This window comes from Rhinopithecus roxellana, chromosome 6 (genome assembly GCF_007565055.1).
Source record: "Rhinopithecus roxellana isolate Shanxi Qingling chromosome 6, ASM756505v1, whole genome shotgun sequence".
In the NCBI taxonomy this organism is placed as follows: domain Eukaryota; kingdom Metazoa; phylum Chordata; class Mammalia; order Primates; family Cercopithecidae; genus Rhinopithecus; species Rhinopithecus roxellana.
This window is the reverse complement of record NC_044554.1, coordinates 104359994-104373005: the sequence shown is the minus strand read 5'-3', so window position 1 is coordinate 104373005 and position 13012 is coordinate 104359994. Positions and strand designations below refer to the sequence as shown.

Below are 13012 nucleotides of genomic sequence, written 5' to 3'. Positions count from 1 at the left end.
AACACACCTTTAACCAGACTAAGAAAAAGAGAAGACCCAAGTAAATAAAATCAGATCAAAAAGGGGACATTACACAACTGATACTACAGAAATTCAAAGCATCATTAGAGACTGTGATCAACTATACCATAACAACATTGTGAGCAGCGACACCATGAGCAATGACACTGTGAGCAGCTACACCATGAGCTACTACAATACGAGCAACCACACCATAAGCAACTACACCGTGAACAACTATACCATGAGCAACTACACTGTGAGCACTGACACCATGAGCAACTACAATATGAGCAACTACACCGTGAGCAACACCGTGAGCACCGACACCATGAGCACCGACACCGTGAGCAACTGCACCATGAGCAACTGCACTGTGAGCAACTGCACCGTGAGCACCGACACCGTGAGCACCAACACCATAAGCAACTACACCGTGAGCAACACCACTGTGAGCAACTACACCGTGAGCACTGACATCATGAGCACTGACACCGTGAGCAACTGCACCACGAGCACCGACACCATGAGCACCGACACCATGAGCACCAACACTGTGAGCAACTGCACCACGAGCACCGACACTGTGAGCACCGTCACGGTGAGCACCAACACCGTGAGCAACTGCACTGTGAGCAACTACACCATGAGCACCGACACCGTGAGCAACTACAGTATGAGCACCGACACCGTGAGCAACAACACCATCAGCAACTACACCGTGAGCAACTATATGCCAATAAATTGGAAAACCTAGAAGAAATGGATCAATTCCTAGACACACACAACCTACCAAGATTAAATCATAAAGAAATCCAAACCTCGAACAGACCAGTAACAAGCAATGATATTGAAGCTGCAATGAAAAGCCACCCAGCAAAGAAAAGCCTGGGACCCAGTACTTCACTGTCAAATTTTATCAAACATTTAAAGAACTAATGTCACTCCTACTCAAACTATTCCAAGAAATAGAAGAGGAAGGAATACCTTCAAGCTTAATTTATGAGGACAGTACTACCCTGATACCAGAACCAGACAAAGATGCAATCGAAAAAGAAAACTACAGGACAATATCCCTGATGAATACTGATGCAAAATTTCCTCAACAAGACAGTGTTTCAACAGCACATTAGAAAGATCATTCATCATGACCAAGTGGGATTTATTCCAGGTATGCAAGGATGGCTCAACATATATAAATCCAATAATGTGACACATCATATCAGCAGAATGAAGGACAAAAACTATGTGATTATTTCAATTGATGCAGAAAAAGCATAAAATTCAACATCCCTTCATGATAAAAATCCTCAAAAAACTGGGTATAGAAGGAACATACCTCAGCACAAAAAAAGCCATATACGAGACTCACAGCTAGTATCACACTGAACGGGGAAAAAACTCAAAGGCTTTCTTCTAAATCTGGAGCAAGACAAGGATGCTCGCTTTCACCACTGTTAGTCAACACAGTACCCGAAGCACTAGCTAGAACAATCAGAAGAGAAATAAAGAGAATCCAAATTGAAAAGCAAGAGAATTATCCTTGTTTGCACAAAAAAAAAAAAAAAAAAAAAAAATTAGAACAGATAAACAAATTCAGTAAAGTTGCAGGATACAGAAATCACCAAACAAAAACCAGTAGCATTTCTACATGCCAACAGGGAACAAATCTGAAAAAGAAATCAAGAAAGTAATTCCATTTACAATAGCTACAAACAAAATAAGATATCTAGGAATTAACCAAAGAAGTGAAAGATCTCTACAATGCAAATTATAAAACACTAATGTGAGAAAATTGAAGAAGACACACACAAAAAATGGTAACATACTCCATGTCCATGGACTGGAAGAATCAATATTGTTAAAATGTCCATACTACCCAAAGCAATCTACAGACTCAATGTAATCCCTATCAAAATACCAATGACATTCTTCACAGAAACAGAAAAAATAATCCTAAAATTTATATGGAACCTCAAAAGACCCTGAAGAGCCAAAGCCATCCTAAGCAAAAAACACGACAAAAACAAACAAACAAAAAACCGGAGGGATCACATTACCTGACTTCAATTTATACTACAGAGCTATAGCGACCAAAACAGCATGGCACTGGCATAAAAAATTTATACTACAGAACTACAGCAATCAAAACAGCATGGCACTGGCATAAAAACAGACACACAGACCGATGGAACAGAATAGAGAACTCAGAAATTAAATCCTTATACTTACAGTGAACTCATTTTGACAAAGGTGCTAAGGACATCCCTTGGGGAAAGGGCAGTTTCTTCAATAAATGGTGCTGGGAAAACTGGATATCCATATGCAGAAGAATGAAACTGGACCCCTATCTCTTGCCACGTACAAAAGTCAAATCAAAATGGATTAAACACCTCAATCTAAGACATCAAACTATGAAACCACTACAAGAAAACATTGGGGAAACTCTCTGGGACACGGTCTGGACAAAGGTTTCTTGAGTAAAATGCCCAAAGCACAGGCCACCAAAGAAGGAATGGGTAAATGGGATCATATCAAGTTAAAAAGCTCCTGCACAGCAAAGAAAACCATCAACAGTGAGGAGATGACCCACAGGATGGGAGAAAACAGCTGCACAAATACCCATCAGAAAAGGGACTCACAACCAGAATCCATAAGGTGCTCAAACTCAATAGAAAAAAATCTAATAACCCGATTTAAAAATGGACAGATCTGAATAGACATTTATCAAAAGAAGGCATACAAATGATGAACAGGTACTTGGCAGGAACGTGACAAACACTCATCTCTGAAAAGCTGTCCGTGCAGCCCCAGCCTCTCCTGTAACATCCGATGTTGCTGGAAGGTCCTCTTGACAAGAACAGGTCTGGTGGTCTCACCAGCGGCACACATCGAGCAGGAAAACTGCAGCAAAGCTGAGCAGCTGCCGACTGCAGGCCTGGCGACAACCAGGGCACCCTTGCAGGGCGAAGTCCATAAGCCACCCACCTAAGGGCGGCACAAGGCAGTTTGTTCAGGGCCTGCTTCACAACTGCACGGCCATACGTCCGTCCTGCCTGCCTCGCCGGCGTTCTGGATGCCGTCAGTGTCCTGGCTGGGAGCTCCAGTCATGTGCACGTGGGGAGATGCAGTAGCCCCTGCCGCACTGGGACACCCCCCTTTCCACAACTTCAGACACCACCGTCCCGGGGCCTAGGGCTCCAGGACGGCTAGACCACCCACGTCCTGACCTTGCTCTGAGGCTCGCCTGGCTGTGCTATCTGAGCGAGCTCTGAGGTCTCTGAGCCTCGTAAGGAGGAGATGAAGTTATTTCTGGGCCCTTCCAGTGAAGTTGAGTGATTTAAGCAGAGTCTAGCAGGCTGCTGAAGGTTTCCTACAAGTCAGAAGGCAGTCAGGACCTTCTGTGCAGAGGGCATGGGGTCCCAGGGCTCCAATCCCTGGGTTGTTGAGGAGCTCGAGGTGTCTGCAAGGAGCGCACAGTGAGCTCCAGGATGGGGTCCCAGGGCTGATCAGAGTAAAAGGGACAGCACCCGACTCCACATGAAACTCACATGAAGGGCCGCGCAGGGTCTCTGCTAATAGAATGTAAACCCCACTGGGAAGAAATGGGCCATGCTGGAAGAATTGTCTTGGGCCACACGTAAAATAACACTAACACTAATGATAACTGACGAGCTAAAAGAAAAAAAAAATCACAAAAAAATCTTATAACATTCTAAGAAAGTTTATGAATTGGTGCTGGGCAGCATTCAAAGCCGTCCTAGGCAGCATGTGGCCCGCAGGCCGCAGGTTGGACAAGCTTGCTTCAGATCAACGATGTGATGTCAGCTTTCTAACAGCTACTGATACAGAGTAGGTGGTTTATGCATAGCTACCAATACAGTTATAACATGTATAGACAGCTATCGACACGTAGTAACGGTATTTTTACAGTCACGGTATAGTTACACTGAGTTACACTGTCTGCAGCTAGCTAGAGAGTTCCAGTATTTACAGAGAGTGCTCCACAGAGTTCCAGTATTTATAGACAGCTATCGATACAGTGACGGTATTTTTAGACAGTGATGGTATTTTTAGACAGTGACAGTATTTTTAGACAGTGACGGTACGTTACACCGATAGCTATCAGCTATGGAGCTTCAGTATGCACACAGAGCTCTCCATAGAGTCATCACACTGTTTTGAGGAATAAGACTTGGCCCATGACACAGACACCACGTTCCTTGCAGGACATACTCTGCCTCGGGCTTAAGAAAGGTGGGAGAGAAAAACCAGCCAGGCACTTGCACTTCTCACTGGGCTCTGTTCTTGCCCTGGCCCCCTGAACTGCCCTCTGCAGCCCAAGTATTTAGTCATTGCCAGAAGTGCCTGCTGCCAAGTGCCAGGCAGCATGGACACTGACCCCACACTCTGCCCACTTTCTCCCCCCCGGGCAGAGCCTAATGTGCTCAGGGGCCCTCTGTGCTGCCTGGTGCTGAACCCACACCAGCTCCAGGAGGGGCCGGCCAGCATACATGGTGACTCAACTTCCGCTGGCCTGATGAGACCAAGGGGGTGAACGAAGGCTCCTGGTGGGAAAGGGTCCCCCTGTGTCTCTGCGCACAGCCCCAAGGCAGCCACACTGCCGCTGGAGGGAGAGAGCCCGAGAATGAAGCCTGGCCATGGAGGCAAAGCAGGGGCATCCTGGGCAGGTGCTGTGTCACACCTACAGCCGGGACTATGGCTGGACCCCAGCAGCACAGACGAGGGAGCGAGTCAGGGCTTCCATCCCGGCCCCAGAATACCCGAGTGACTCTTCAACTCACCACCTTCATGCCATTTCCCATCAGGAAACCTACCTCTGCAAGGCTGAAACCTGCAGCCACGCGTGGTGAAGAAGCCAGACACAAAAGGTCACACGTCTGACTACGCTGACAGGTAACGCAGACACAGAAAGATCAGAGGTCACTCAGCTTCCCTGGTGGCCACAGTGTGTGGCGTTTTAGCAAGTCACTGGGGCCTCAGATCCAAGACATGCCCTCCCAGCCAGGTTCTGCCAGCAGTAAAGCCGACACTCAGTCCCATCTGTAGGACTCCTGCCCGCCTGCCTGCCCGTCTCTCGGTGGGTTCCAAAGCCCAACAACATAATTATCCCCAACAAACCAACCCCGACTGTACTCTTTTCCCAGGCCAGGTCCACCAACCACAGTGGCTTTTCAGGAAAGTGCATCTTGATGGATGGGAGCACTAAGGAAGCTCCTGCAACTGCTGAAGCACACACCGTGTCTAAGAGACAATAACTACACAAGCCATCCTTTCTCACACCCTTGGAATTCATAACACCAAACATTAAAACAGTTCAGCTGTCTCCTAGTTTTTCCAAGATGTGAATAGGAACATCCGGTGAGTAGGAATAATGAAAGGACATTTGGTGCATGCAGCATTCTGAAAAAAGAACAAGTGCATTAGTTAAAAAGAGCATGTCAGCCCGCCTGTGGTGGAGAGAGGAACAGGCTGTCCGGGAGAAACACCAGTTACCTGTGGGACGTCATCAAACAGTCGCTGAGCAAAATGGGAAAGCACGTCGTCCACGGACTTCCCATTGCCAAACTGGATCACCGCACCTGTGGCTTCGACGGTGGCCACACGGACCTTCCAGTGCTGGTGGGAGATGGTCTGCATCAGGGGCCCGATCAGAGACTCCGACTGCATGTGGAAGTGGTCTGAGGGACAGGGAGGCCCCCAGTTACCAGAGCTGCTCCCACACGCCTTGCCCAGCTCTGTGGGCTTCCAGAGGACAGCTGCCCGCCTGTGAGCTCCTCACCTCCCTTCCTCTTCCCCTCCAGGTCCTTGCTGCAGAACAGTAAACAACCCAGGCTGCCAAACAGAGCTCTGTACCGCCCAGCACAGGAAGAGGCTCAGGGACAAGTGTCCCACCTTGATGACACCCGTGCAACCCAGGGGGCTTAGAGGGACCAGCAGGGAAAGGCTGGGGGTGCAACCCCATTGTGGCTGAAGATGGGAGAGCCTGGACCTGCTGAAGCCAAAGTGGAGGCCTGAGGGGGACACTGGAGGCCACAGGAAAGAAGCCGAGCCCAGAGGACAGCGGGGAGGCTGCACTCCCAGCCCCAACTGAGACCAGACCCCAGGCTCCTCCAGGAAGCTGGGCCAGAACCACTCCCGGCAAAGCCACTGCACTTCCTATTTGTAAAGTCCCCGCAGAAAGTCAGAACAAGAGGTGGCAGGCGCCTGTAATCCCAGCTACTTGGGAGGCTGAGGCAGGAGAATCGCTTGAACTCAGGAGGCAGAAGTTGCAGTGAGCAGAGATCACCCCATTGCACTCCAGCCTGGGAGACAGAAACTCCGTCTCCAAGAAAAAAAAAAAAGTCAGAACCAAAGGGTCTCTGGCATCCACACTGCCTCTTGCCTCAGCTCTGTACTACTCGGGGCTTGTCTGGGAAACAGCCATTCCAATGAGACTTTGGGTGAGCTCTTCAACCTCTCTGCCACTGCCCAGTGTGACCGGGGCCAAAGGCGAGGCCCCCCACTCAGGGGAGAGGAGGGCCAGAGGTGCTGGAGATGAGGGGATGCTCCAGGCAGAGGCACAGTCCCTCACCCCACAGCAACCAGTGAGCACACACCCCGGCAGGCTGTGCTCGGGGCAGGGGCACAGGCAGGCATGGTGCTGTCCTATGGAACTTACGGTCTAGGGAGGGAATGTGGCAAGGCCGGGAGGAGCTCCCTGGAGGAAGCAGGAGCACCCGTGGGGGTGATGCACAGACGGGGTAGGGAAGTGGTTGAGGGCTGAAGAGAAATACATTAAATGCCAGGAATTCTCAATGGCCATGTCCAGCCCAAGGCTCTTCCCCGAGTTCTGGACCATGTGAAACCCAAAGTTAACCAACGTGGAGACCTCGGCATTTCCCCAAGTCCAGCTTTTCCTTTACTGCCGGAACCTATTCTCCACGCAGCTGCAGTGATCTTTTAAGAACCTGAACTCGGGTCTACTACTCCTATTGACACCCCCTGCACTTCCCACTACATTCAAACCATCATCGGGATATCACTAGGACGGCCTGAGCTGGCCAGATCTCTCACTGCTTTCCTGCTTCCTACCGCCCACGGATTTATAGCATCGGTGTTCCCCCCTCTGGAAAGCCTTCCTGCCAGCAGGAAGCCGGTGCCTGCTATCATTCCACATCCCAGCCAGAGGAGGGAAAGGGCAAGGCCCTGCAGGAATGGCCAGTTAAGGAAACAGAACGACCGGATCAGATCAGAGCTCTAAAAATGATGCGGAACGTTAGAAAGTGGAGGGGAGAAGCGGCCTCCTTCCACTTAGGACAGTGGTCCAAACCAGAGAGGGAAGGCAGTGGAGTAGGATGAATGGGACAGAAAGTGAAATGACCAGAGCAGAGTCTCAAAGCGTGTCTCCTCAACCAGATGCAAGTCCTGCAAGCCCCCAGAGGGAAGGAAAGGAGGCAGCTATCGGGGCACACCCCACCCCAAACCGCTTAACAGGAATTTCCGCGGTGGTTTCCAGGGATCTGGATAGGAGAGCTGGCTCGTGGGCCCGGGTGAGGGGGCTCAGGCAGGGAGGAGGGTGGGGGGTGAGGGTCGCTGGACGGCAGGATGCAAAGAGGAGGACCGCAGAGTATAGGCAGGTGGAGGGGGCACAGGGAGCAGGCAGGTAGGGGCGGGGCTTGGGGCGTGGAGGGTGGAGGCGGGGAGCGGACACGGGGGTGAGGTGAGTGAGGGCTAAGCAAGAGCAGATGGCAGCGCAGGCAACAGGTACGTGGGCGTAGAGGGCAAGGGAGCGGGTGAAGGGCGCGTTGGTGGCGGGACGTGAGGCAGGGGACGCAGTGGTGGTGAGAGGAGGGGGCCGGGCGGGGGGCTTTGGGGCAGGCGGGTGGGGGACGCGCGGCATGGTGGGGGCCGGGATGTTGGGGGGTGGGGCCGAGCCGCGGGGATTGTGAGAGGGGCCGTGGAGGTGGAGGTGGGGGTGAGAGTGTGGGGTGTGGGAGCTGGGCCCGGGGTGCTCACCGGGCGTGGCCTGCGCCAGAGCGGCGGCGCAGCTGCAGCTCTCGCGGCGCACGGCGGCGAAGGGGTCCAGCAGGGAGCAGCGCAGCGCGCGCAGGGCGTCGTCCAGGTGGGGCGCGAGCGCGGCGCCACACAGGTCCACGGCCAGACCCAGCAACTGCACGAGCGCCAAGCGCAGCTCCTCGCAGGCCTCGGGCGGGCGGCGCGCGGGCTCGGGGCCGGCCAAGCGCGCGGCGAGCGCGGGCAGCAGGCGCGGCAGGGCATCGCGGGGCCGCGCGGCGCGGCGCAGGCCCAGACCCAGCAGGTGCACTGCCAGCGCGCGGCAGCCCTCGGCGGGGTCGCTCAGGCAGCGCAGCAGGCGCGGCAGCAGCAGGCGCGCCCAGGGGCCCTGGAAAGCGGTGGGGTCGGCGGCAGGGCCCGGCTCCTCCAGCGCGCGCCGCAGGGCCTCCAAGGCGCGCCGCCGGCCCGGTTTGCTGTCGGCCTCCAGCCCCGGCAGCAGGCGGCTCAGGGCGCGGCTCAGCTCTGCCGCCTCCGCCATCTCGGCCCCCTCGGCCGGGTGTGAGGCCGCCACGGCCTCCGCCACCCCCGGCGCCGCCATCTTGCTCGCGTCGCCGGTCACTAAGGGGAACGGCGCTTTCGCGACGCTCGGCGCGGATTACGGCAGCACTTCCGGTCCGCGCTGGGGGCGGGGCGCCGGGCTCCTTCCTCCCCGCAGGTACGCACGTGGGTCTGGCCCCTCGTCCCACCGTGCTCGCCTGCTGTCCCGCGCTGTCGCAGGAGCCCCCGCCAGCCGGCCTGCTGGGCCTTACCCTGTCCCCATTGCGCAGATGGGAAGGGTCTCGGGAGGGTGCAGCTCGCCTGGGATGCGGGCCCCGGGCTATAGGCCTGGGCCTGCCCCTAGGGAAGCCTGCCCTGCGGCCTGGAGTGCTTGGAGAAGGAACCTGGGTGCCCTGCATCGGTCCAGGGTAGCCGGGAAACCCCTTTTTGAGCCGTCTAGAGCCCCTCTGGCTTTGGGAAGGTCCGTTCCAGGAGGGAAGGGCGCTGGTTCTGTGGACTGGATCCCCCTGTGGTGTAAGACGGGTTCCTGGTCTGGGCTTCACGTGCAGCCTGTGATTTGATCTCAGGTGTAGCCGCCCAGTAGGTTCGCCTTACTCACTGCCCAGGTAGAGCCAATTTATCAAGACAGGGGAATTTCAATAGAGAGTTTAATGCATGCAGAAACCGCCTAAACACCAGAGCTTTATTACTCAAAGCAGGTTCTGAAATTCCTGAGACGAGTCATTTAAGGATAATTAGGCAGGTAGGGGGCCAGGGAGAGGGCAGTGCTGATTGGTCGGGTTGGAGATGAAACAGTGGAGCGTCAAAGTTGATTCTCTTGCTGTCTTCTGTTCCCGGGTGGGATCACAGAACTGGTTGAGCCAGATTAGGGGTGTGGGTGGTGGCAACTGGTGCATCAGAATGCAGAGCCTGAAAAATATCTGGAGCACCAATCTTAGAGTTTACAATAGTGATGTTATCCTAAGGAGCAATCGGGGAGGTTTGGGATCTTGTGGCCTCTGGCTGCATGACTCAAACCACAATTTCTAATCTTGTGGCCCATGCCTTAGTCTTACAAAGGCATTCTGGTCCCCAGGCAAGAAGGAGGTTGGCTTCAGGAAAGGGCTGTTATCATCTCTGTTTCAAAGTTAAACTATAAACTAAGTTCCTTCTAAAGTGAGCTTGGCTTACTCCCAAGAAATAACAAGGCAGCTTGGAAATTAAAAGCAGGACAGTGTTTCACAGTAGTGACCTTGAGTATGGACTTGAGTGTGGAGACAGAGGTGCCCAAACAGCTTGGCGGCGGAGTTGGTGCGAGCCCAGCCTGGAACAAGAATTTGACAGCACTCACTGCAAACCAGGAGTCCCCAAGTCTGGTTAGCCAGGCACTTCTCATCCGTGACCGTGCACTGAGTTTTCTAGAAGCAGAATGTGTGTAATTTTAGGACTGAACGTCAAGTTTGACCTTATTTTTTGTTGTTGATCTTCGTGTTGCAAAATGGCGGTGTTCATCAGTACCTCTTTATTTATTTGTTTATTTTTGAGATGGAGTCTTGCTCTGTCGCCCAGGCTGGGGTGAAGTGGCACGTTCTCTGCTCCCTGCAAGCTCTGCCTCCCAGGTTCACGCCATTCTCCTGCCTCTGCCTCCTGAGTAGCTGGGACTACAGGTGCCCGTCACCACTCCTGGCTAATTTTTTTGTATTTTTAGTAGAGACGGGGTTTCACCGTGTTAGCCAGGATGGTCTCAATCTCCTGACCTCGTGATCCACCCGCCTCGGCCTCCCAAAGTGCTGGGATTACAGGTCTGAGCCACCATGCCCAGCCCATCAGTACCTCTTAAATGTTGTTATGTAGCATATTCAGTAACTTTTTTCATTCATTGTTTCCTCCAACAGGCATTTGTTTGACCAGGCACTATCTTTAACACATGGGACAGGATGACAATGATGTAGAAACTGGCCACAGTCCCTGCTTTCCCAGATCTTATCTTGCAGGATGAGATAGCCCTTAATGGAAAGATAAATTAATATGTGTTTAACCACAGTGGTCCTGGGAGAATGAGTGTCAAGGGATGTTGAACTAGACTTGTAAGGCTTCCCTGAACAAATGGTAGCAGAGGCAAAATATGAAGAATAAGTAAACATGGTATATTAGTCCATTTCTATGCTGCTAATAAAGACATAGCCGAGACTGGGTAATTTATACAGGAAAAGGTTTAGTGGACTCAGAGTTCCACATGGCTGGGGAGGCCTCACAATCATGGCCGAAGGCAAGAAGGAGCAAGTCACATCTTACATGGATGGTAGCAGGCAAAGAGAGACAGAGGGCTGGTGCAGGGAAACTCCCTCTTACAAAACCGTCAGATCTTGTGAGACTTATTCACTATCATGAGAACAGCACAGGAGAGACCCACCCGCATTATTCAGTTACCTCCCACTGGGTCCTTCCCACAACACGTGGGAATTGTGGGAGCTACAATTCAAGATGAGATTTGGGTGGGGACACAGCCCCACCACATCACATAGCCAGGTGAAAGGTGGGGGTAGGGGACGGGGAGGTGTTGTAGAGAGAGGAAATAGTATGGCCGAAGGCCTCATGGGTGGTGGTATGGGCCGAATGGTGTCTCCCCAAAATTCACATGCTGAAGTCCTAACCCCCATACCTCAGGATGTGACCCTGTTTGGAGACAAGGCATTTGGAGACAAGGTCTTTGTAGACGTGATCGAGGTGAGATGAAGTCATCAGGTTGGGCACTCATCCAATGTGACTGCTGTCTTCATAAAAGAAATTTTGGAGACAGACGTGCATACAGGGAGAACACAGTATGAGCATGAAGAGGGACCTCAGGAGGAGCCAGCCCTGCTGACACCCTGATCTTGAGAAATCAGTTTCTCTCGTTCAGCCGCCCAGCCTGGGGTGCTTTGTTATGGCAGCCCCAGGTAGCAAACGGAGGGAGGCTGACACCGCTCACGGGAGCAGGCAGGGCGTGAGCAGATGGGTGGCGCCTGGCCATGGGGGCCTTTGTCCTAAAGCATGGGGAACTAAGGATTTCATGGTGGGAGCATTGGCAAGATCGAGTCTGCACTTTTCAAGGACCCCTTTGGCTTCTGCTGAACGGATTGGTCAGGAGCCCTTGGAAGGCTGTGGCAGCGATGAAGTCGAGAAATAATAAGCACTTTACAGTGGTGGGACTTCACTTTTCCTTGCTCCTCCCATTGAAATACAGCAAAATACCCTGCACATGACTCAGCAGGTGACGAGGAAAGGAGCTTGAGAGTTGACAGCAAGACAGATGGGCTAGAGACCTCTGGACTGGAGGAACAGGAAGGTGGTGGGTCCCCTGGGTTTTCTTTTTCTCTTATGCATTCCTGCACTAGTCCCCAGGGACGCCTGCAGCCCAGAACAGCCAACAGGCACAGACGGAGATTCTCCAAGGAAAGCCTCCTCTCTCTGGCCAAAGCCCTGGGAAAGGGGACGCCCAACCGAGACTCAGAGGGTAGCTGCCACCTCCACTCCACAGTCTGCTTTCAGGGCCAATTTTAAAGCCACTGCAGGTGCATTAACCTGTGCTGCACAACTGTGGTTCCAGTGGACAGTCTGCACAGGTAGTGTCAGAGGAGCCTGAAGTCTGCCCTTCCTCTCATAGCACAAACAGACCCAGAATGAGCATGTTCTGTCTTGACACAGCAAAACGTAGCCCAGTGACACCAGGTGGCCCAGGGAGGTACCTTTCACCCCTGCAGGTGCCACCAATGGGAAATGAGCAGCAGCCCCAGGAAGGCCAGAAGAATAAAGCAGACCAGGAGGGCAGTGCCAGGGCTCTGAAGACAAAACTGTTGTTAGAATGACAGGCCGCAAAAATAGGCCGAAATCTACACCCTGAACCTGAACAGAGCAACTGTCTGCTAAAGTAGGTTAAAGTAGGACCAGGAGTCTGCAAACATTGTAACCCAAATGTCCAGGATACATCTGGAAATCACTTGTCATACCAAGAACCAGGAAAGCCACAATCTGACCATGGTAAGGTAACGGATGTGAATTCCATATAGGTCACATGTTAGAATCATCTGCCAAGAATTTTAAAGCAGTCATAAAAACCAGGCCAGGCGTGGTGGCTCATGCCTGTAATCCCAGCACTTTGTGAGGCCAAGGCAGGCGGATCACCTGAGGTCAGGAGTTCAAAACCAGCCTGGCCAACATGGTAAAACCCCATCTCTACTAAAAAATAAAAAAATTAGCCAGGTGTGGTAGCGGGTACCTGGAATCCCAGCTACTCAGGGAGGCTGAGACACGAGAATTGCCTGAACCCAGGAGATGGAGGTTGCAGTAAGCTGAGATCATGCCACTGCACTCCAACCTGGGTGACAGAGCAAGACTCCATCTGGAAAAAAAAAAAAAATGCTGAAGACTCCCCCAATTCGATGAAAAACATAAATCCACAGATTCCAGAACTGAACAA

At 52.5% G+C, this 13012-nt stretch overlaps 2 protein-coding genes across 5 annotated transcripts in view; one reads left to right on the top strand and one right to left on the bottom strand.

Moving 5' to 3' along the window:
* Window positions 1-8689, bottom strand: part of DNAAF5 (dynein axonemal assembly factor 5) — a 54883-nt gene extending 46194 nt beyond the window's left edge. The window contains exons 1-2 of one of the 4 annotated variants that reach the window (XR_004057955.1): window positions 8020-8675; window positions 5518-5702 (exon numbers count right to left, since the gene is read on the bottom strand). Coding sequence is in view for 3 of the 4 variants with exons in the window: in XM_030932417.1 (XP_030788277.1) it covers window positions 5518-5702; window positions 8020-8614 (780 nt within the window). In the remaining variant the exon portion in view is untranslated. Of the gene's footprint in view, window positions 1-5517; window positions 5703-8019 lie in introns of all 4 variants that reach the window. The other 3 variants (XM_030932417.1, XM_030932416.1, XM_030932415.1) reach the window with 3 other exon arrangements.
* The window catches only part of PRKAR1B (protein kinase cAMP-dependent type I regulatory subunit beta), a 176999-nt gene continuing 171685 nt past the window's right edge, over window positions 7699-13012 (top strand). The window contains exon 1 of the mRNA XM_030932418.1: window positions 7699-7767. The gene's annotated coding sequence lies outside the window, so the exon portion shown is untranslated. The remainder of the gene's footprint in view (window positions 7768-13012) is intronic.